Source organism: Daphnia carinata, chromosome 3, assembly GCF_022539665.2.
Source record: "Daphnia carinata strain CSIRO-1 chromosome 3, CSIRO_AGI_Dcar_HiC_V3, whole genome shotgun sequence".
NCBI lineage: Eukaryota > Metazoa > Arthropoda > Branchiopoda > Diplostraca > Daphniidae > Daphnia > Daphnia carinata.
The window spans coordinates 6582083-6607274 of record NC_081333.1 but is presented as its reverse complement, the minus strand read 5'-3'; the positions used below and the strand labels follow the sequence as shown (position 1 = coordinate 6607274).

The 25192-nt window shown below is 40.9% G+C and overlaps 1 protein-coding gene, 1 long non-coding RNA gene and 1 pseudogene across 2 annotated transcripts; 1 reads left to right on the top strand and 2 right to left on the bottom strand.

Moving 5' to 3' along the window:
• Positions 1 to 4305: 4305 nt before the first annotated feature.
• Positions 4306 to 5405, top strand: LOC130685476 (sialate:O-sulfotransferase 1-like; annotated as a pseudogene).
• A 3440-nt stretch (positions 5406 to 8845) lies between these two features.
• On the bottom strand, positions 8846 to 10708 carry LOC130685477 (ADAM 17-like protease). The gene is made up of 6 exons (XM_057508774.1): positions 10699 to 10708; positions 9989 to 10224; positions 9611 to 9923; positions 9286 to 9536; positions 9049 to 9213; positions 8846 to 8980 (listed from the first exon to the last, which is right to left on the bottom strand). The coding sequence occupies exons 1-6, from the start codon at positions 10706 to 10708 to the stop codon at positions 8846 to 8848; spliced, it is 1110 nt and encodes a 369-aa protein (XP_057364757.1).
• A 570-nt stretch (positions 10709 to 11278) lies between these two features.
• On the bottom strand, positions 11279 to 12358 carry LOC130685384 (uncharacterized). The gene is made up of 4 exons (XR_008999587.2): positions 12204 to 12358; positions 11926 to 12130; positions 11700 to 11855; positions 11279 to 11625 (listed from the first exon to the last, which is right to left on the bottom strand). It is a non-coding gene; the product is annotated as an uncharacterized LOC130685384 (long non-coding RNA).
• Between the last annotated feature and the right edge of the window lie 12834 nt (positions 12359 to 25192).

The following is a 25192-nucleotide window of genomic DNA, read 5'->3' as shown; positions in this document are numbered from 1 at the left end:
TGTCTACCGTTTGGAACAAACAAAGTCGGAGTTCCCTAGCTTCTGATTTCATAAGAAAGATAATAGGTGAGTTATTCGTTATCCATAACATAACACGGTGGAACAGCTATTACAACGCGATGTGCAAAGTGCATTATTTCGTATCGAAGAAAAATTAAGAACTTCAAACAATTTTTTAACATTTCAAGCTTAAAAAACTGTCAGCCGCTGAACAAGAATTCCTTAAAGAGTTCATTAGTTATGAAGCCAATTTCTCAAGCCTTGGACGTGTTCCAATACGAAGAAGCGATGTCATTGGGATGTGTTCTTCCTGTCATTACAATATTGAAGGACAAACTTACAAGTCTCCAACAAGATAGATGTATCGTCCATTGCATTCCACTTGTCAATTGCCTGTTCGATGGTGTAAATAGAAGATTCAACACCTTGTTTGACGACGACCATATGCGTCTAGCGGCTATCAGTGACCCGCATTTTAAGCTATCTTGGGTTCCAGAAGAATAAAAAAACAACGATATTGCTCTTCTTAAAAAAGAAGTTCAAAGGCGTGCAAATGTAATAGTTGAGTGAGTATAGCGTTGTGCAATTATTCGTTGATCTAGTTAATTGAAATGTCTTTTATTTTTCTGGTTTAGCGCAAATGAAAGTACCTGCGATGAAACAAGTCAAAGTGATAGTTCACCATCCAAAAAGAAATCTAACAATCAGTTTTTAAACAGCCTAAGAAAAAGAGCCTCTACCGAAATCGGGGAAGTAGATCGCTATTTCAATGATGTCGCCGGTTCTCTGGAAGATCTAAGTCGTTTCCCGACGATTAAACAGATATTTATGTAACATATTTATTCATAATACTTTCTTTGAAATTATTTAGCCGATGCCTAATCTATGTTTTTCTTTAAATAGGGAATACAATAGCGCGCTTCCATCATCTGCTGCCTGCGAAAGACTTTTTAGCACGACTGGTCTCATTTTTGTTCCGAAACGGTCAAACTTATCGGATAGCAATTTCGATAAGCTGGTTTTCTTGAAACAAAATGGAATGTCGTCGAGGAACTGGCAGAGTTGCCCTTCAAAAACTACCTACGTAGCAAAAACATTTTGATGCATCTTTGTGCCAAAGTTCCCCTTTTGTTTTGATGTTCTGTTGTAACAATATGTTCTAAACGCTATATGGCGTATCCAGAATGATGCGTGATCAACACTGTTCAATACACTGGTGCAGTTAAACATTTTTTATTTACTAAGTTTTTTGTGGATGCGCTATGCTTTATATTTTCAATATTTTAATAGAAATTATAGGTGGATCAAAATGCATGTTTTACGCGGGGGTTTTTTTCGAAAAAGAGCGCGAGCGAAAAATGAGCGAGAGCGCGCTCACTTTTTTTTTTGGCGAGCGAAAGAGCTTTTCCGCTCACTTTGAAGCACTGAGCGGAAAGCTCAGAGCGCGCTCCCATTTCAGTGAGCTACTCCCAACTCTGCACCTGAGGCATTAGCAAAAGGTGTCTGGACTTAAACTACCCTTTCCAACTTATAGCGTTTTTGCGGCAAACCCGCCCTAACCCTATTTAGAAAAGGTCAATAATTAATATATTTTGCCCATAGATGGCTTTTGAAAATTAAATCGGGTGTTCTTCTTTTTGTGCAGGATACTGCACACCAACACCTCAAAATGTTTTTCTTTTTTCTTCCTAGCCAAGTGCATATATCGTTTTGGTTTTTCTCCCCCCCCCCCTCTGTTTTTTTAGTGCATACTTTGCTCAATAGGCAGCATAACACCCCACAAGAGGTGTAGGGTTTTTCAAATAGCTTCGGTCGTTTTCCTTATTCTTCACACACACACACAGGTCATTAAGTTCTTCTTACCTATATGCCGGATCGACCTTCGCATGCTGACGCTGTTGCTTTGTTCCCATCGCTCGGTACAGTCGGTTTGACTATAAATACGGCACCATCCAAACCGTGTTAGATACATCCGCACACTAACCGGCCAAGTGATCACATCATCCGCCGGAAGAGAAGCTCTCCATAGTCCTAGGTAAAATGTTTCGCTTCGTGTTTACGGTAAGTCGTTTTCATAGAATTTTTCTTTGTTGTCGAATTTCATTTCTGATTTTAAATGTCTCAAGTTTACCGTGGAAATCACGAAAGGTTTGATTTTCATTCCAACATATTGTATCAATGGTTATTAATGTTGGCGTTGGCCGTTGCCATGCCGTACCCTGAAGATGAGGCTCCCCTCCTTGTCTCACCAGAGGTGCTGGATGCTGTGGCACCTGTGGACGAGCTGGCCGCACCATCCGAATTGGCTGAAGGTGAAAAGGTTGACGAGCGTTATGGCCCCAATTACGGTCACCAAGCAAGTAACGAGAGAATCCAATTCATTTTGAAATTGAACAATTGAATTTTATTTTAAAACAAACCATTGTTTTGGTGGATAGGTCAATTACAGAGCAGTACAGTTTACCCACAACAGAGCAGCAGCCATCAACAGCACAGTAGCAGTCTTACCACGCACCAACAGCTTGGCCACCAAAATACCATGCCAACAACGCTGCTGGTGGTAATGAGTTTTTCTTTAATCATTCACGATTTAAATCTTGGGAATGATTGAAGAATTTACAAAGTGAAATTATTAAATAATTGATTGGTATTCCTATCGCGTTTGTATCAGGATATGGCGGAAGTGCTTACAATACTCCGGAGCCAATGCCGGATACGGCCAAAACATCAACTACGGTCAGAGCGGTTACGGCAACACCGGCTACGGCAACACTGGCTCCAGCAACACTGGCTTCGGCAACACTGGCTTCAGCAACACCGGCTACGGCAGCACCGGCTATGGTACAGGATCCGGAATAAACACAGGATACGGATCGAACGCAGGTTATGGAATCAATACCGGCCATGGAACGAACACTGGATACAGAAGCAACACTGGATACGGAACTAATACTGGGTACGGCACAAACATCGGAATCAATGCTGGATACGGAGGCCATAGCGGCAATGGCACGAACACCGGCTACGGAAACACGGGATACAATACGGGATACTATACGGGATACAATACGGGATACAATACGGGACTGTACGGGAACAATGTTGGCGGCGGACAACATGTCGCGTATGGGCATTCAGGATACAACAGCCTTATCATTGGTATGTAAAACACAAAATTGCAACACGTCCTCTATGCGATTTCTTTTTTCACGTGCGAAAATTAATCAAATGAAGACATGTTTTTTTTTTCACTGATGTGACTTTGTTATTAACGATTTCTTTTATTTGCTAATTTCGAAAATTGGCTACGGAGAGTGGTTACGACAGCAATTACCTAGGATGGCGAGAAGGACAAAAGTCCAACGGCACTGCGATCGCTGAAGCGGCTGCCGTCGAAGCCTCTGCTCCTTCTGTCTATTCCAGTCCAGCCAGTGTGGCGAAATTGATTTCACCAACCAACAGCAATAAAACGCTGGCATTTCATGTTCAATCTGTTTTGATTCGAAACAACACGAAAGATTGCCTTCCATTATTCGTGTAGAAAACGGAAGAGGTTGGTGGCTAATGGCGCTGGGCGCCTTGCTCAACGAACCAACGACATCTCCATAAACTATACGTATTATCCTGTCCACTTAAACGGTTGTTGAATTACTCACTGTGTTACATCGATTTCTGCGATTGCTTTTTGCCAATAAAATTTCCCAAGTCGAAGATGAAAATTTCTTTTTCGTTTGCCGTCGTTTGATCATCATCAATAATTAAAATATTTTGTCCACAGATGGCTCAAAAAGAAAGCTGTTAGGCTTCTTTTGCAGGACTATACCAGTGTACAACCACACCTGTTGGTGTATCTGTGAAGCATTCGACACCTGTTTTCCAAATTCAGGACAATTTCGAACAGTCACTCAGCTAATAGGACGTTTAAAATTTCCATATTTTTCAGGTTGTTTATTTCCCTTCGTCGTTTTAGACGAAGTTCTCTCAGTGTGTGCATCGATCGAGATGAAACTACGTCGTAAAGAATTGTATGCAATTGCATTAGCAACAGCAGGTGTTTCAATTTTCTCATTACATCAGTTGAACTACTAAGGATCACACATCGTGTGCTCGATCATCGGCACGTTTGGAAATTCTTGGCTGATTGCCAGGGACGAAACTTAACTTTACCTCCCGATTATATCATCGATCCAGACCACGTGAGATATCCTTGGATTGGTGATCCTGCCCGTCAACATTTCCCTGTTCAGGTACAAGTTCTCTTCATACTCTACAACCAAAAGAAAGTCAATCAAAAGGCTAAACGAAATGAATCTGTGCTTTTTTGTAGTTTGCACGAAATCGCACCAGGCCGAAATGGGCGTTAACTTCATTCCCCGGGAGTGGGGTGAAGGGTGAGTCAGGAATGATGCACTGTATGAGTAATGCACTATTTCATTTCGTACATGAACAGAGTCTACACGGGCAGCTTTTACGGACGTGCAGACAAGCCGACCGTGTTAACAGGTGAAGAGTCCTTTTGTTCGTGCTGTGATTTTATTATTAGCGTTTCGAGATGTTTTAATTCGCGAATGTAGGAAATCATTCAAGCAGCAATGCAAATCTCAAATGCGAATGCACGATTCTCATCGAGGATCACGACATTCCTGGACCTGTTCGCGTTCTCCCGATTGGAAGTTTCAATGGGGTCACTATCTGATAAAGTGAATTAAAAAGCAATTTAGTCAGCTAACTTTGTCGTTCAACGTTTGACGTAGATAAAGGGAAATGAAACAACGAAAAAACTGGCAAAAGAGGTCCCGTACGTAGTTTCTTGTATTGATACCGAGGAGTACTTCCCCTACGAAACCCCGTAGACACAATGTTCACTTATGCTCATTTCTTAGCTACGTCAGGAAATAAAACTGGCGTAGTGTCAGAAAAATATTTCTCTGGCCCTAAATGGGAAGCATTCGTTGACTACGGAGCCAATATGTGGGCCGATCACGCAGTCGGCTGGATTGAGACCATCCAGAATGGCACTGTCCTCTTCTACGAGCGTCTGCTACTCGGAGACACTGCGGCCGAACTGAAACGTTTGTTGGACGTCATTCGTTTCAGTGATCCTCATCGTCCACCTGTCGATCCGGAGAGGTTGCGTTGCGCTCTGCGACACAAGAATCGCAAGGACCGCAAAAGTTTGAAGAAACCAGTGTAAGTTCAAATTAAGATTTGATAGCGTCACAAGTTACCCATAAATGTTCAGCCAATGAATTCATTGTTCCTTTAAAAATCGTCTTGTTGCGACAGGGTACCGCTGACAGCAGATCAACGGAAGAAATTCCAGTCCCCTTGAACGTGTTCAGACAAGTCTGCGGGAGAAAGGCTGGCCGTTGCTTCCCGTCTATTTATACAGGGAGGATTTATAAGAATGGGTACACTTATTGCTGTTTCAGCTCTCATTTTGCTGTGTTCAAACCTTTTAAATCGATACTAGTCACATCAAAAATACAAAAACTCAGTTATCCTGTGACATTTTTCGTTTGTCTTCAATCAAATAAACCTAATTTAAATTAAAAAAAAAAAAAATAAAAGGATACCATTAATATCCGTTTTTGTACGGAATAATTCAGAATGCCCCACCTTCCTCTGCTGGAAACAGCTGTCATTGTCCCGCAGTGTATACAGACTTAGTATGTTCAATACGTTTGCCATACGTTGTCTTGTAGATATACAATGGAAGTTGAATTTGCAGTACGTGTGGCATCCAATCGCACAAGTCTATAGATATTCCATGCTTGTAAACTATTTTCTTTTGTTTCTTATTCCTTTCGTTTGTTTGATGGTCAGGTGAACGCTCGCCAAACCAGATCGAGTTCCAACACCAACCCTGTTCAAACAGCGGAATAAAAAAAACAGGTTGTGTTCCGCGACACGCCAATGTTTATAATGATGGATCGAGCAATTACAATTGATGAGAATACAAGTAAAATGTTTTACATTTACAAAACGCCTGAGTGCGAATCTGAAGGTCGAATTAAAGTCACGGACGAACTTGAATTGCGTTGTCTGATGCAGCCGACTCCGTTCCACCCTTCACACCAGTTAGTTTGTCATTACGACTGCTGTTGTTTGGCTTTTGTCTTTTTTTCAAAATTATGACGAATTTCTATCCCACCCATTTTGCTGAGACTGAAAACAGTTCTTTGGATTTCTTTTGACAAATGAAATGCACTGAGAATGCGGGAGAATGACGATCGCAATCAGCGAAATAACCTCAATGTCAATTGAATGTCACTGGTATTCTGGCTATTTGCACTTTGATTTTTGTTATAATTCACCCGGAACAAAATTGTTATGGAATGCAGTCAAGGTGATTACTATGCAGATTTATTCAAACAAGGTAAGAGTCAACCGCTACACATAACGGGGAATGCCTTTCCCGCCCATGCACGCAAACCCAAATAAGGAGAAACTGGAAAAAAAGGGAAGGAAAAAAAAACGGACTTGTTTCCAAAAGGATCATCAATATTTTCCGTTTTTAATATCTACATGTTATGGCCTAACTAGTATAGTGATTTAAGCTCATGAAGGCCTGATTGGGAACTACAATGAGCACACAATTTGCAGTGTTTTTCCATATCTCAGATTAACTATTGAAGTCACATCAGTTCCTGCTAAAATATTTGTCGTCCTGCAGATCTCTGAAACCGCCGATAACGACTTTTCCTCTATTAGTCGCACTATGTTCAACACATTCTTCAAAGATTCAACATGGTGAAATGTAATTAAAAAGTATCCCTTCGAATCAATATATTTACCGAAATATAAGGTAGATGTAGGTAGTTTGACGCAATATTATGGTGTCTACACCACCTGACATTGCATTCGCGGTTTATGAAGTGGCTCGCCTCTATCAATACCTGTACTCAAAAGATGTGCAGATGTACCATAAGAAATGTCTTGAACAACGGACCAGTGGCGTGTTGCAGTAACCAACAACTTTGTGTGGCCAAGGTTTCCCCTGAATTTAAATGAAGAAATAATGAAAAATCCACAATACTTTACCTTAACAAAAAACTGGCTGCCAATTTTTCTTGTTGCATACTCGACTAGCTTTGCTTTCGTCATTTTCCCTTTTTTTCAAATTATTTGCAATACTTCGCTTGGGCTCTTCTTCAGTCGAATGCCCTCTCCTTTTTTCTTTAAGGGCCATTCTTTATTGTTGACGGGTAAACTTAGACGAATTGACTGTACGGCACTCTACAGTCTACATGCAGCTAGAGCGGGCATTAAAATGAAATGAGGGGTTAAAGCGATAATGAAAAAATGCGTGATGGGACCCGATAAAACTTTATTTCAACGTCGTGAAACAAATGGTACAGGTCAGGACTTGGGCAGCAGATAAATCTCAGGCAGGCCCGAGCCTCCCATAACCCTACCCGTTGAGGACAGCATTGTAGGTGGCAGCGGGTCCACATATGTACAATGAAATTAGAAAAAATATCTGTGTTGCAACTAAAGGCGAAAGATGAACACCCATGAGGTGTTCTTGGTCCTGGGAGCGGTCAAGTAGACCTTAATTTTCCTAAATAGTACTCCTCTATAGGCCTGCCGAGGTCCGCTAAGGATTTTATGACGTTCGGACGATTTACACAGGTAGTAATGGCACGGAGAGCAGTCCATAAAATTTGTGTGTCTGTCGGCCGCCAACGGCAGGATACATCCAGAGCAACGATGCTGGGAGAACAGGAGCTCCAGACGAAGGTTCGTGAGCATTATAAAATACCCGCATTACGCAAACCGTCGATTATATTCAACTTTCCTTCGGCGTGGCTCTTGTAATCACCGTATGACGGCGGTGTGCTTGGGCAGGACGTAATTTTGCCCATCCATTTGAGCGACTGATGTGGATACGCTGTGTTCGGTCGCCCTTTCCCGGGCTTGGCGTAGGAGAAATGTGATGAATATGTCCATTCATTAAGGTTTCCCTTCTGGATCGGAAATGAACGTGTCCGATGACGAGGTCTCGAACCCTGTTGTCTCCTCGTTGAGACGCATCACTAACCGCTGGTATACACTGCATCAATAGCCACTTTCCTCACACTTACAAGACTTGCACCAAGGCTTGATTTAAACGACCCCTAAGGTAGAACGTGCGCTCTTCGACTGACTGTCGTCTACTGATCTTGAATGCTAAAAAGCCCTCCCCCCCCCCTAATCTAATTAAGTTGAAAAAATAGTTTTCTGGAAATTATTTACTAATGATTTCTGACTAAATTCGAACATGGATTAACCCATTATATAATGCAAGCTTTACGGTAAATCTGCGACTGTAAAAATAGGGCAACGCGCGCCAAAGTGAATAAATATCGTTGTTAATGTACTTATGCTTTCTTCCAACGTTATTCTATTCTTTGAAATCTAAACGATACATGTTCAGTTTTGTTACCCAATGCATCAAAGGTAATGTCATATATAGCAGACAACTTTACAGCTGTTGGCATATCGTTCAACGTGTAAAATATATCTCAGAAAGAATTAACATTTATTCAGTGTTTTGCATACACAGATGGTGAGTCACTTACACGAAACACTTATGTGACTAGAAACAAAACAGACAAAAGTCATGTAAATCATAGCAAAAAAGGGCAGACACAAGTACGATTGAACGGAATAAATGAGGATTTTCAACTCGCCCCTCTAACTGGCAATTGATTGAGAAATGCAAACCTCGTATCGTTAGATGGGATTTTAATTATAAAATACAAGCAAATAAATAAGGGTTAACGAAGATTGCAATGCTTGTACAATATACGAAAAGTTGAATCGCATCGCAATACAAAACAGGCAGGAAAACCTATCTTCTCTAACGTTGTTGCTGTGAAGGCCGAGGACGGGCGTGTATGATTCGACGAGTTCCATTTTCTGATGGATGGATCAGCTCACCTGATCTCAGCCAGGCTTCCTCTGTCTCTAACTGTCGCTTACGTTTGCGATCAACCTTAACAATCAAAAATAAATTTTTATTTATTTTCAAAAGCGTGCTGCTAACAACTTTGTCTTGCTTACCCAGCTGATAAGACAGGATGCTGGTATCCACAAGAGAGTTGATACAATTAGCACGGCTCCAACTAGCTTGTCTTTTAGCATTGATAAAACGCGGTTAATGTTCAGTTCCTCAACGATATCCCAAAATCGTTCCACAATATCTTGAACAGTTTTCTCACAGATCCCCTATTCCACGAAAGTCAATTAAATAATAGCAGAAATCAAAATATAATAAGGCTGTCACAGGTAGATACTTACGCTATTACAGAACCCATGAACGCATGGTGTGCCGTCAGGCAGAATATCGTAGGGCTCAAACGGAAAGCAAGTATCATTGAGGTGATAACGGCAGCAACGCTTGCATGCGTCTGCGACGGTATCACACATGCACGACTGATAGTTCTGTGTTTCGCAGAATGGCAGACAAGTTCCGTTACGACATTGACCCTTTTCTAAGCATTCGGTACCGTCTGGTTGTGGTGCCGAGGCTGGACACTCAGAACTGGTACCTGTCAATTGAAGAATAGACAAGCGTGAATCAATAGCTAAACGTCAATGCTACAAAAAGGGAAGATCCCTTTACCTGTGCACTTAGCCTTTTGTTCACAGGTGGCTCTTTGAGCCTCACGACATTTTTGGCCGGCTGGCATTAACATGCAATTTTTACAACAGGGAGAGTTTTTATCGCTGCAAACAGCATCCTGGTTGCGACATAAGTTGCAAAACTTATCGCAGCAACTGTCGTTATCCTCAGAACCCAATAGTCCGGCATCACATTCCTCTTTTCCTTCCACGCGTAAATTGCCGCAAAATGATTCTTCAGGTTCAGTGAAGCAACCGCCAGCTTTTGCAAGCAGAACAGCTCGTATAGATCTCAAAGAACAAGGCGAAAATTTCTTGAAGATCGGGAAATGAGGTGAATTATTGATTAACCGGATAACATATAGTATAAGAATTTTACCTTGTTTTTCACGTCATAACCCGAAACTGAGTAAGTGTACATCAAGTAGGAACCGCCTTGCGAAGCAGGTGGGCTACATTCGGGTAAATCCGGGTCGTGCTCTGAACCCCAGTTGTGTCCTAACTCATGAGCCGTCACTAAGTCTGCTTCTCTCGTTACCACTCGTTGGCCATAATGATTGCGCGAAGAGCTAAGTCCAGAGTTCAAGTAGAGTGTATAGCCACTTTTGAAATATTCTTGTAGGGATAAATTGAAACATATAATGGCAAATGAAATAAAATAGATAGAAAGAAAAGTAGAGAAGAAATTCTTTTTAAATTTTCATACTGTATATAAATTCATGTTAAAAATGAAATAATTTAATTCATGTTTCAAAAAAAAGGTAGAAATTTGTTTGTTTCTAAATTTTTCCATAGAATATAGAATAAAAACTTAGGTCAATACTGAAATAAGGCAGACCACCTTTACACGGTCCCTATAGCAAACTGTACTGTTGTGCCAAACATCGTTTTATTTGTATAATTTAACTTCAAAGAAAAAAAAATTGTTCCATTATTACAAACTTCACCTAGTGTACATAGTTCACTGCTTATTTTGTGAATTTAGTCCACAGGTTTAAATTAATGAACGAATATGGCTGGAAAAATGCCAAAACTTGCAGCAGCGAGTTTTGGGCAGTTAATTTCGTGTACTAAAGGGATGCTACTGACCTATTATCATTGGAGTGGTAGGAATAGGCGGTGTCGATCACTCCCTATAGAGGTGTCACGTCCTGAAAAGCTCATGTCGTGAATGTGCCATGGACCATCTGCCATACGGTGGGCATTTGGAAATAAACATGCTGCGAGCAGCAACCTCTATAGTACATAAAGGTCCGCAAAAACGAGGGGAAAAAAAAGAAATGTGAAACTGAAGTAGGAAGAAAGTCGGTTTAGGGAGTAGCCACCCCCCGCTAAACAAGTAAATTTGACGTGAATACTGGTTGCAGTCCCGATTGCTTCGAAATTATCAACCTATGATAAGTAAAGTAGAAACGATTAGGACTGTGCGATGGTTCATGTAAATGGTCAGGTGGGACTTTCTTCTGCAATTCAGTTTCACATTTCTTTTATTTTTTCTTCAATTGCATTTGACTTGCCTTAATAGTCCGAGAGTCAAGAAAGAAAAGAAAATTCTTTTTTGCTTTCTAAAAAAGAATTTTACCGCTAAAGAGATCTGTTCTTTTTTTATATCCTTCGACAAAAGTGAAGGATCTTATGTATTTTCAACAAAATTGAAGACACGGGCGTGACAAATGAATTCATGATACGAGTAAGATCAATCTGTAAGGACAAATAAACGATACATAAAACGCGTGAAGCTTAGCCACCGATTCCACTGGGCCATACTCGTTAGAGAGACCAAAGAGCTTCACTGTTCCAGGATCTCGATTTCCGTCATCTTTATCTTTCGCAAGCGTAGGCAAGTAGATGAGAGCGTGTGTACCAGGCGGCCGTGAAAGCAGGCCTGTCCACTGGATGGCTATTACACGTTCATCAATGCCTACATGGCTGACATCGATCAAAAGGTCTTCTGACCCAGACGCTAGCATAGATCCATTGTGGCTGAAAATCAGGGTGCAGACTGGCTAATCCAACCTAAGAAAAACACCCAATATATTAACTGAATAACCTAAATCCAAAAACATTGCGTAATTTGGCCTTATCAGTACCTCGAGGAAGTGCGCAAACAAGCGATTTCATCGGCATCCCACAGCGAAACCAGGGTGTCAGCAGACCCAGTGGCGAAATACCGTCCAATCGGGTCAAATTCGATGCAAATCCAAGTTTGGCAGGGTAAGCCTGTGTTACGTGGACTGTCGTCAACTCTGGGTAACAAGACCGAGGAGACATTGGTAGTATCAATTGGGTTGAATACAAAAAGCAATTCACCATTACTCTCATATCTGGATGCAGCCTTGCCCACTCTTTAAGAAAAACAGATTGCTGGCCTTGCTTCGTTCTATTTCATTGACTTCAAATTTGAACAGATTCTCCATTCTTATTTTGAAAGTTCTGGCATCAATAAATGTGATTAGATCGTCTTTATTTCCTACAGCGATCGAATTACCACCAGGTGACGAGGTAATGTTGATATTTTCTCCTGTTGAATGAGAAATGGGAAACAAATGGGTGTGAGCTAGCATAATAAAATTTGAATTTGATAACAGAAATACCCTTGGTGTTAACTGTTGCAATGTTTTTCTTTATTCTTGCATCCTAAACTTTCATTGCTTTGTCACCACTGGCAGTGCTGAGCAAATCAGGATTGGTTTCATGCCAACATAACTGGTCAACACTATCACTGTGTCCCGAAAACGTCTGTTCCTTAATCTGAATTATAAGTTACATCTGTTAAAAGTTGAATCCTTACCTGAGACTGACGAAAATTACCCAGACCTTATAAACTTGCACCCATTACGCGTAAAACACGTTCTAAACAATGCTTGCGAAAAAGGAAAAAGCGGGGGGGTATACCCGTCTCATTTTTCTCAAAATTTGCAAAATATCGACAGCGTTTGGAATTCGTCGAAACTCACACCTTATTGTCTTTGTTGAATGTCAATCTCAAAGCAGTAATTTTTTTATCTTCAGGTCAGTCGTTGATGTACTGTAACGAATAACTTTGATGTTTTATTCTCGCACTAAAGACTTTAAAAAATCGGGCTTATTTTGTTGGTGGGTTTAAATTTTTGTTTACACAAGCAGGAAAAGCACACCAGCACCATCTAGTTTGACTGTTAGAAGCTCAACTTAAAAACAAAAAAAAAATCGGGCTTATTTCGCCGGGCTTAAATTTTATTTACACAACCACTAAAGGCACAGTAACGGCATCTAGTTTGAAAACTAAAACTAACTTTTTTCAAAAAAAAGGTAGAAATTTGTTTGTTTCTAAATTTTTCCATAGAATATAGAATAAAAACTTAGGTCAATACTGAAATAAGGCAGACCACCTTTACACGGTCCCTATAGCAAACTGTACTGTTGTGCCAAACATCGTTTTATTTGTATAATTTAACTTCAAAGAAAAAAAAATTGTTCCATTATTACAAAATTCACCTAGTGTACATAGTTCACTGCTTATTTTGTGAATTTAGTCCACAGGTTTAAATTAATGAACGAATATGGCTGGAAAAATGCCAAAACTTGCAGCAGCGAGTTTTGGGCAGTTAATTTCGTGTACTAAAGGGATGCTACTGACCTATTATCATTGGAGTGGTAGGAATAGGCGGTGTCGATCACTCCCTATAGAGGTGTCACGTCCTGAAAAGCTCATGTCGTGAATGTGCCATGGACCATCTGCCATACGGTGGGCATTTGGAAATAAACATGCTGCGAGCAGCAACCTCTATTGTAGTCGAATGTTCGTTCGACCTGAACTGTGTCGACCTTGTATTCTACAGCTCTTTTACAGCAGACAAAAAAAAAGGTAGTTTAGGAGGGAGGGTTGGCAACCCTTTGGCCTCAGACCTTTTCTAGCTCTGTTACAGCATAGTCATGTCTGACCCTAGCTCTAGTTCCAGCTCAGAAAGTTCAAGTGATAGTGATGTGTCGTCTCGTGGCTCATCTAGGAGATTGAGAATCAGCACGGCTAGAGTTAGAGTAAGCCCCTACGGTCTAGTTCATAGGGACGTTACTCCAGACATTCAAAGAGAAGAAGAGGCCGACGCCCTGGGGTTAGCCGATCCAGATCGGGACCTTTCGCCGGCTCCCGAGATTCCCCAGGACCCAAAAGTTCCATTGGAAGGAGAGAGGAAAAGGCGTCCAAGGAATGAAGAGAAAGATCAAAACCCGAGGGCAGGGAAACGACATAAAAACGAGGATGCGGTAGTAAAATTCAAATTGTCAAAGAATAGAGGAAAGAGACTGCTACGCCCCTTTTTTAGGGGAGTAGGCGCAGCAAATTCCAAGGTAACTAAGGGGCGTTACCTGGCTTCCTTTAAAAAGCGCTCAACCGCGTTTAAATGCCCTTCCTTGGACGACGCTCTCTACCAACGCCTCAAGCAAGTTAAAGGATCGTCGGCTTCAAAGAACACGATCGATCACAACGAGAGGGCCTTGTACTGCGTACAGCAAAAGATCCAGGGCAGCACAACCACTTCTTTTTTTGTCTAATGAGAAACTTGATGACGACTCTCACCGCGAAGCGATTAGTGTAGCTATTCAATTGCTGGGGGATTCCTTTCACGAGGTTACTCAACAGCGAAGAAAGAATGTACTCAGGCAGACTAGCCCTTCATACCTCTACCTCCTCGACGATCAGGACAACTTTAACACCAAGGAGGCTAGTTCTCTTTTTGGAAAATCTTTCGTAAAATCTATGGTGAGGTCTTCACAACAACAGACCATGCTAAGCAATCTTCAACCGGTTCAACGCCTGTCAGGGCAACCTTACCGCAATGGCGGACATCAATTTCGCCATCCTGATGGGCACAACAATAGGCCGTCGGGTCAATCCACCAGCCATCGCTTTGAATCCACCGATGCCCAGCAGGGTTCGTCGTTCAACAACACACAAGTGGGAGAGGCCAACACCCCCTCGGCTAGACTCGGCGGAGAACGCAGCGCAGTCGAGTACAACACGACAGCAGAGTGCCGGGACACCAAGACACTTCAACAACAGGGGAAGGTACGTGTCTATCGTTAAATCAAACATCGGCAGACCGCTCTCCCCATCTGGTTCGGAAGTTGCGATAGGGGGTAGGATATCAGCCTTCAAAATGAATTGGTTCAAAATATCAGCTGATCCTTGGATCCTTGAGTTAGTTTCTAATGGGCTGAGACTGGAATTTTACTCGACGCCTACGCAAGAGAACGTACCGAATAACGCAGCGTTGGGACCGAGTCATTGGGCAATCTGTAATGAGGAAGTAGAAGACATGATTAAGAAAAGGGCGGTGGTACGCGTTGAAACGAGGGGTTTCGTTAGTGGCATATTCATCGTTCCCAAGAAATCAGGGGGCTTTAGACCCGTCATTAACTTAAAAAGGCTCAACACGTATGTTGTGTATAGGCACTTCAAAATGGAAGGGGTCAGCTCAATCAAACACGTAGTCCGCCATAACGACTGGATGGCAAAATTGGACCTTAAAGATGCGTACCTCGCAATACCCATCCACAGTGAGGACCAAAGTTTTTTACAGTTTAAATGGAAAAACACTCTCTTTCAATTCATCTGTCTCCCTTTCGGCCTCTCCTCAGCCCCTTGGGCTTTTACTAAACTATTGAAGCCAGTCGTCGCGTATTTAAGACAGCGAGGAATTAGATTAATAATTTATTTGGATGATATATTAATTCTAAACCAATCTAAGGAGTCGTTAAAAGGGCAGTTAGTGGTAGTCGCCAATCTGCTGGATTCGCTTGGCTTCATTATCAATAAAGACAAATCGCAGACAACCCCCACACAGGAAATAGAGTTCTTAGGCCTTTTGATTGATTCCACTACTGCTTCCTTTAAACTGCCTGACGCGAAGCAGGACGTCATCATTAAATTGTGCAAGAATGCCTTAAAAAAAGACTCTCTAACGTTAAGAGAAATCGCCAGCGTTCTAGGAAGGTTTACCTGGGCCGTTTGGGCTATCCCGTTTTCCCAAGCCCACTACCGTAATATCCAGAATACCTACATTAACGGACTCAAGTTAGACAATGGGGAACTAAAATCCAAAATCTCACTGAACCGGGAAGCTAGAGAAGACTTGTCATGGTGGACTTCATCGCATAATTTAAAGAAAAAGAAAGCACTGATAGACCCAAGCCCTTCCATAACCATCTACGCCGATGCGTCTCTCTCAGGGTGGGGTGCAGTAAGTAACAAAGTAAGGACGGGAGGTCCGTGGACATCAACCGACACCGCCAGGCATATAAACGAACTGGAACTTTTAGCAGGCTTCTACGCACTAAGATGTTTCGCAGAAGAAAGTCGTTCCAGTACCGTATTGCTTAAACTAGACAACTCAACTGCAGTTGCCTATATAAATAAAATTGGGGTTCCAGATCGGCTAGCCTTAACAAAATAGCGCTAGATATAGCTGGATGGTGTGAGGAACGAGACATCACACTGCAGGCCATCAACTTACCAGGGTTTTGTAATGGTGTCGCAGATCTGGAATCGAGAGTGAGAAAAGACTGGAGCGATTGGATGCTGAAGAAGGAGGTGTTTCAACTGATCCGGAGGAGATGGGAAGTGGCAATCGATCTATTCGCATCCCATTGGAATGCCCAACTGGAAACGTTCTCGAGCTGGAAACCCCAACCGGGAGCGGCGGAGACGGACGCTCTCTCATTCAGCTGGCTAGGCCGCAACGGCTATGCCTTTCCCCCATTCTCTCTCATAGAAGACTGCCTGACAAAGATAAGACAAGAGAGAGCGACACTGATCTTAGTATGTCCGTATTGGCCGAGCCAATCATGGTTTCCAACAGCCCTAGAGCTAGCTTCCGACATTCCAATAGTTCTCCGCGTCTGCCCGGATCTACTTACGTCCAGTCGGGGGAACCACACCCCCTGTGCGAATGCAAGAATTTCCAGTTAATCGCTTGGAAATTATCCGGAAACGATATGCAGACCAGGGCTTTCCAGAACAAGTGGGCCAATTATTGCTGGCCGGCTCACGAGAGTCCACGAGAGATGCGTACCAGTCCGCCTGGCTCGCTTGGTACAATTGGTGCGGTAAACAAGACCAAAATCCCCTTCGAAATGACCTAAAACATATTCTATCATTCCTGTCAGAAGCCCATTTCGAAGGAAAAGCGTATGGCACAATAAATATTTATAGGTCGATGCTTTCCTCTACCTTACAACCAATTGATGGCCTACAGATCGGGAAACACCCGCTCATTGTAAAATTGATGAAAGGTATATACAATTCAAACCCTCCGAAACCTAGGTACGAGTTCACCTGGGACGTCAGTATAGTGACCAACCATTTAAGCCAACTTAAAAACGAGGATTTAGCTATCGGCCCCCTCGCTCGGAAACTGGCTACGCTTCTGGCGTTAGCATCCTTCCTTCGAGCTTCGGAAGTGGCTTCTATCGGGAAAGAGGATCTAAGAATAAGTGAATCCGGTATGAATTTTCCTTCCTAAAACCGAGAAAGGCTCAGAAGGAAGGAGCGCTAAAAACGTTCTTTATCAAAAGAATTCCGGACCCCCGAATTGACCCGGTATCTTGCACGGAACACTACATATCTATAACGGAGAAGTATCGCGTGCAATCGAATGGTAGGCATCTCTTTATGGGATCAGTGAAGCCGTACAACCCAGTAGAAAGATCGACCGTAGCGGGTTGGTTAAAGAGACAGCTGCAGGAAAGTGGCGTAGACACAGGCAGATTCTCGGCTCACTCAACAAGAGGAGCGGCTTCTTCGAAAGCAGCAGCAGCAGGCATCTCTGTCCAAACAATTCTAAACACAGCCCACTGGTCCTCGGAATCAACCTTTACGAGATTTTACAGAAGGGATCTGCCCAAAGAACCTTCCGTAGCAGAAGTCGTTCTGAGCATAGACTAAACAAATGTTGGCTTTAAAGTCATAGTTCAGGTCGAACGAACATTCGACTACAATTGTAAATTGATCGAGAGCGCGAAGCGCTATCGACGATCAATTTTGATTGTATAAGAATAAGAGAGAGAGACCTGAACTGTAACATCCACCCACCCACCCAGCTTTCCTATTTAATGAGTTTATAAGCTAATCATTGTTACCCTTTTAAAACGCAGATTCGATCATCGGCGAAGTGGGATCCAACAGTTCAGGGGCAGGTATTGACGGATTCCGACGACCACCTAACTCAGATGAAGTGAAAAGGTCTGAGGCCAAAGGGTTGCCAACCCTCCCTCCTAAACTACCTTTTTTTTTTGTCTGCTGTAAAAGAGCTGTAGAATACAAGGTCGACACAGTTCAGGTCTCTCTCTCTTATTCTTATACAATCAAAATTGATCGTCGATAGCGCTTCGCGCTCTCGATCAATTTACAATAGTACATAAAGGTCCGCAAAAACGAGGGAAAAAAAAGAAATGTGAAACTGAAGTAGGAAGAAAGTCGGTTTAGGGAGTAGCCACCCCCCGCTAAACAAGTAAATTTGACGTGAATACTGGTTGCAGTCCCGATTGCTTCGAAATTATCAACCTATGATAAGTAAAGTAGAAACGATTAGGACTGTGCGATGGTTCATGTAAATGGTCAGGTGGGACTTTCTTCTGCAATTCAGTTTCACATTTCTTTTATTTTTTCTTCAATTGCATTTGACTTGCCTTAATAGTCCGAGAGTCAAGAAAGAAAAGAAAATTCTTTTTTGCTTTCTAAAAAAGAATTTTACCGCTAAAGAGATCTGTTCTTTTTTTATATCCTTCGACAAAAGTGAAGGATCTTATGTATTTTCAACAAAATTGAAGACACGGGCGTGACAAATGAATTCATGATACGAGTAAGATCAATCTGTAAGAACAAATAAACGATACATAAAACGCGTGAAGCTTAGCCACCGATTCCACTGGGCCATACTCGTTAGAGAGACCAAAGAGCTTCACTGTTCCAGGATCTCGATTTCCGTCATCTTTATCTTTCGCAAGCGTAGGCAAGTAGATGAGAGCGTTTGTCACATATGTGAAGGATTTGAATTTATACAATATTTGTATGCTATACAAGTACAATAAACTCAAACATCAGTCAATCACAATTCAAAGTAACTGTCTTATTCTTTTCGATGGTGTAAACATATCATGAAGATTTTACTGGAATCCTTAATCCGGTGTCAATTGCAAGATAACTAGATATTTTGTAATTAATTTTGGTAATTTTCTAAATTAGCTTTAGAGTACAGTCATTCATAAATGAAAAAGGCTACTAGTATAAAAACTTATTATTAGAAAAAAAAATTATTATTAGAACATTTCTTGCACGTTCAACCATACATCACAAGATTCACAACTGTTATAAACGCCAATTTAATTTTATTAACTATTTAATTTAACCTTTGGTAAAAAAAAATACTTAAGAAATGTTAGCAGAGGTAGCAGACGGTATGTACAAACCTCAGCAGACGATGTTTATCAAAATTAGAAATTTTAAAAGCAAGGTAGCACCGTTGCCAGATTGCAAGAAACGAGACGCGCATGCGCGAAGTTATTGAAACAAGATCTCAGGTATCTCTGGTAGGGCTCGGCCCCGCGACGATCGGGCACGATTTTGGCCGACCCGCGCGGTTTTTTTTTTAAAAAGGGCAAACCGGTGCGGTTCGGTTTGCCGTTTTTTACAAGCAGATTCCACCGCGGTTTGACGGTTTGTACCCGCAGTTTGTACTCGCGGTTAAAACTACGGTTCACACCGCGGTTTTACACGGTTTGCACCTCGGTTTACGGTTTGCAACTCGGATTTATGGTTTGCATAGAACAATAAATCAGTAACAGATTTTGTCGCTAGATATCTGATCGGAAATTTGATTTCTAACAAGTTGTTGACCGCATCTACGCTCACAACAATTAGTGATAATTAGTCTACTTGTAATTTCTAAAAAATACAAAAAAAATTTAATGGCGGTTCAAACTGGTTAGGCCCAGTTGCAAACCGAAAACCAACCCGCAGTCAAAAATGGCTTAACCGAACCGAAGGTTTGACGATTTTTTAATGAAAACCCCCGGTTTGCCCCGATCAAAGATGATCGGGGCCGAGCCCTAATCTCAGGTAAACCCAAGCCCAGCTCAGGCTGGTCGCGAGGCAATATGTACTACTTAGTACATAATCGCGCCTACAGTTTTCTTTATGGGGAAAGTGTGTGTTGTCGCCCCCGGGCTTTGATTTGGTTGCTTTAATGGTTAAACCATTAAAGTTAAGCCAGTTAAACAAACATGCGTGTAGCGCGTGTCTTAATTTTTTCGAAGCGAATAATATTAATTCGGTTTATATAAATTTATATTTACAATACTATGATAATGTACATAAATACTACAATGTAATAAATAAACATATATACAGTATATTACAATTATATATATATATTTATACATACGTACAATTATATTTATATATTTATACATACATACAATTATGATATATATATTACTATTATATACTGTATATGTACAATAGTTATTGTAATTGAAATAAACGAATATAAGAGAAATAATTTTTTAATTATTTGTCAGCAAAATTAATTACGATAGTCGCTGATTTAATATATATAAATATAATATAAATCGATAGCCCTTGGTAAGGGCTATCCATTTTAGGTAATTGTAATCAACATTTTCAAATAGAAAAAATCTTAAAGGCAAAATGTGTTTTTGTTGTTTTTCAATCTAAGGTTGTAATGGACGCAACTGATAAAAACAAAAAATAGATATTACGCTTAAACGTTTTCCTTTTCTAAAAATTTAACATAAATTTCATAGAAATAGATAGCTGTTGAAAAGAGCTATCGATTGATACAAAATTTGTCAATTTTAACTGTTTATTTTCCTCATAAATAATTATTAAAGGCTTTTATGATTTTAGAAAGGGGAGGGGGTGTGTCAAAAAGACGAAACCTTGCATTGATCGTTTGATGCTTAATCTTCGTCAAAATATGAAATCATTATAATATTTTTGTTGTTGGTCATTCCAGGAACAAGCTGTTATAAACGATTGCTTTTAAGATGCTACATTTAACCCCAAAAATTACGTTTGAAAAAGTGGTTTTTGACAAACCATTATGGCGGCCATTTTCTTACCGCGCCAAGTTCAAATTGTACGTAGGTGTAAAAAATTTTAATTATAATTAAATATTTAAATTTTGTTTGTGGCTAGCGAGTTTTAATATCCGTCTTAGATAGAAAATCACAGAAATTAACTAAGATAAGTTAAACAAATTTATTTCGTCGGTTCTCATTTAATTTACAATTTTAAGGGTCTTTTTCCACATTCCGCGTGGAAATTACGTTTTATCGCGCCTTCCGCGTGGAAAACTACGTTTTATCGCGCCCTCCGCGTGGAAAAATTACAAGCAGACAGAATACCAAAAAACAATTGGCTAACGCTCTGCGCGTTTAGCCCATAAGAAAAAGTGCATCTGCAACTATGTACTACTTAGTACATATGTACTAATGTAGTGAGACCATGTTGGCCCAGCTCTATTAGGGATGCGTTAAATGATCTATTCTGTTTTTGCTTTTCAGAAAAATTGGTTGAATATGATTGAACAACATTTCTAAAAATTGGAACATTAATAATCCCTGTTAATTTTGCAGCAAAAAATGATATGAAAATAGATTTTATATCGAAAACTTACGATTGGACATGGGATTGGACGAGATATTCGTCCTCTTACATAAAAGCTGCAATAATATTGAAATTTATAATGTTTTTTATTTGCCTCTTGACAAGTTTTTTTCACAAGAATCCAAGATGGGGAAAATAAACATTCATCCAGCTAGTACTACTGCAAGAACTATACGTACGCAAATACCCGAAGAGGAGACCAAAAGCGCGACTACAACCCAACTCGTAGCACTACCGCCCGCTTTACCAGAAGTAAGAAGTGAAAACGTCATATACGTAGTCAGAGGCCTTATTTACTGTCTGACCTATTACGTGACTCCAACAGTGCGCCGTTTCTTGTGCCGAAAAGGTATCCTTTCACTGATGGCCATTAATTACGACTATGCGGACGTAATGCAGACACTACGTAACTACAATAACATCAATGGGCATTTTCTTGTCACCTCCTGCCCGGAAATCCACACCGCCGTCTATGCGAGAAACGAAATCTGCCATTTAAATCCGGGCATTAAAGAGAAACTGGTCGCCCCATTTCGAAATTTTTATAAAAGTTTGCCGAAGTATTGGAGAATGCATTGCCACCGACGTAGAGACTGTTTACAGGCGCCTCATGAGCGGTCATTATAACACGCTGTCGATGACACGACATTTTTATGTACTAGTGGCACCTACGATCAAAAAGCCGCATTCGGCCTGAGCCTCATCCTGTACAGTTGCCTTCTAAGACATCTAGGTCCCGCTCTCCGAAACGTTTTGGTACATACAAAGCAACAAACAACGTCAACAGACATTGACGTCTTCGCCAACTTGAAGCTCCCAATCCAAGAGCAAAGAAATGACAAGAATTATCTCGCAACAGGTGCTTCTCAAAGGGCTATCGCGCTACTGCTGAAGGACGATATGGACGGCCGGAATTTCACTTGCCACGGGAAGTTCACAAGTTTCCGGGAATTGGAAAATGTATCTAGAGTTGTGAGTAGATCAATTGGATGACATAAACGCAAACGCCGCAGCTAACAAAATTCAAGATGTCAGAAAATGTCATCGCTAATCTCTGAAATTCGTGAAAGAGATTCATACGAGTATGATACTCTACCGAATGTAAGAGGAGATTTTTAAACCATTCGCTTATTCCACTTCGGTGTGACAAAATTTTTTAAATGTTAAATTGTATTTCAGAATTACTCTGTCGCAGGTTTTGTCCTCGATACAGAAATATACATTTCTTTTCGCTCATTTCTCTTCTTGTTTATTCAATCAGACGGTCCGGGTTTACAGTAAAATGGCTATTATTCTGCTCACAAACAACTTAAGATAGAAAGCTAATACCATTATCTTCCTTGAAATTAAATTTTGCAAACCCATCAGTGCCACAAATGAAAAAGTCCCACAAGATAGTTTTAAACTTTACAACAGAAGGTTGTAAAGTTTCCTGCAAACTGGGACTCACCTGACAAAATGACACAGTGGGTTTGTATGGCCTCCTTAACATCGTCTTTAAAACAGTCGTTCATCTCTACCGGTATATAAAATAAAACAGGGATATCGAGTGAAGCCATGACGTTACCAGTGAACAAGATCATGCAGATGCTGCTCATGAGAACCGTAGCTGCTTGGTAATTTTCCATATTCAGCAACTTAATGGTTAAGCGCAAATAGTGGCGCATTTATTCTTGAGCACGATTGCAATAGATTAATTTTCCTATAGAACTCTTGCACACATTCCAGTGGACGGACGACATCACTTCAACCAGGAGGTCCACCATCGCTTCAATAAGATTCCTTCCGTATCTCCTAGAATATCCAATAACTGAAGGACTCTGTCTTTTGCACCGTGTCGGAGACAAAGTTTCAGCAAACGGGTACTAGCATTTTCTGTTTTCCAGGCAATACCAGGGCGCTCTCGGCAGAATGTTATGACTTTATCCAAAGAACATAGAACTTGCTCTTTCGTTTGTTTTTCAAGAGTTTCCAGTAGGAAATCAAACCTGACCAGAAACCGCCAAGTTGCCCAGAGCGCTCCTTTGGCCAGAGAACTACCATGGGCCGAGGAAATCATCGTTCCAAAAAACACGACCCAGGTTGAAGGAGTTCTTTGGTCGGTTTTTCGAAAAAGATGGGTCGATCGCCCACTAATTCTGTTTTTATGTTGATGCTTAGATTATCGAAATGCACTTCTTGATTCAATGGGTCGAGCCCACTTGGTCGTGGAAATTTTCTCTTTGGATATTACGACCATAAAATCTTCTTCGCAGCTACATTTACGTCTCAGACAACAGGGGCATCCCATTCGTTGGTTTGCCTACAAAAAGAAAGGTGATTAAAGCGTAAAACCAACGAATAATGATTTAATGAAATTATTAACCTTGCCCATGCGGTAGTGGCAGACAACAAGGCAACAGACAAAAAGGCGATCAGGGCCTCATGGACTCGGTTCTAGCAAAATACTATGTAATCTTCAACCATATAATACTATATTCAACTTTCAACTATATAATTTTTTAAGTATGTAGTTGAGGGAAGCAACGTAGAAGGATTACCACAAAAGAAGATCGGAGATCATCATCACCCTCGAACCGCTGCTCATTCCTGTCATTTGACTAGAGGCATTTGACACGAAAATTGTGTAGTAAAACAATTTGCTCCTGTCCAGTGCATTTTCGAATGAGCATAATTGATTTTCTCGAGTCACTTTGATAGTGCCACCTGCACCTTGAAACGGAACCCACACGGCACGACGGGCTCCTTAGTACCTCTGCAGAACTTCCTACTTTCCTCCTTAGTCTTCTCTATAACCGTCCTAAATTCCTCTTAGAACCTTCTTTTTGGTCGCCTGGTAGCTGCCTGACAGGCTCTTCAGTCCCTCTTACATCATCCTCAGCTAGTACCTAGAACCTCCCATGATGAAAAACATTGTGTGACATATGTCTTCGATATACCCAGCGGCTTTATATAAGTTTTAATTTGAATCTGTTACAGTTTCTTCATTTACTCTCTTACACCGACACAGACATTACAACAAAGGACATACAAAATACACACAACATAGCATAAGACTATTTACAACACAATCGCGAAGGAAAGCCAGCAATCCTGCAGAGCACCTTCTTAAAGGATTAACACGAGGGCGGCCAGCCAACGGCAGAGCCCCCTCTTTACGTCCTGTCGGACGTCGGGCCAAATCCCGAGTCTCCGTTTGATAAAACAGAGGCCAGAGGTCGACTCAGGTTCGACCTGACCTCTAGGGGTGGAAAGGTAACATTAAGGGAGACAAGCGTGGTGATGAATGCAAACACAAGATGGCAGCACTTGTAACATACAACAGACGAAAGAGGGCAATAGTTGCAAGAAATCCCATTTGAATGTAATTAAAACATAAAATCAATATTAAACGACAACTGAATATTGGATATTGTAAATTCAATTTCAAAAACTTTAGCTTTTATTGGGTTTGGGGGTGAAATAGGACTGAACCGAAATAGGAATGGGAAAAATATGACTGAATTATAAATAATTTAGGTCAGTCCTATTTTTCCAAGGCATTAGTCCTATTTCTATTAGAGATAGCCCTATTTTCTAAAATTGTTCCAATTGGAACCATGAGCCTCCAATCCGGTAGACAATATATTGTGTAAAAGCGTCGGCTTATATCCATTTTCCTTTTTAATAAAATACCGATGGTGTTAACTCATTACTTAAATGGTTCACAAAATTTTTTTTTGTCCTATTTTTATTTAAATTGCAGGAGAACATGAACTATTTTGCATTTAATAGAGTTCATTTAACAAAATTCTATTAGACATACTACATAAATATTTATTACTTATATTGCACTTTATGTGGTCATAACGAACTTTTCCAATTGCAATAATGCTTACTATTTCATACAACTATCGTTACATTATATTCAGCTCT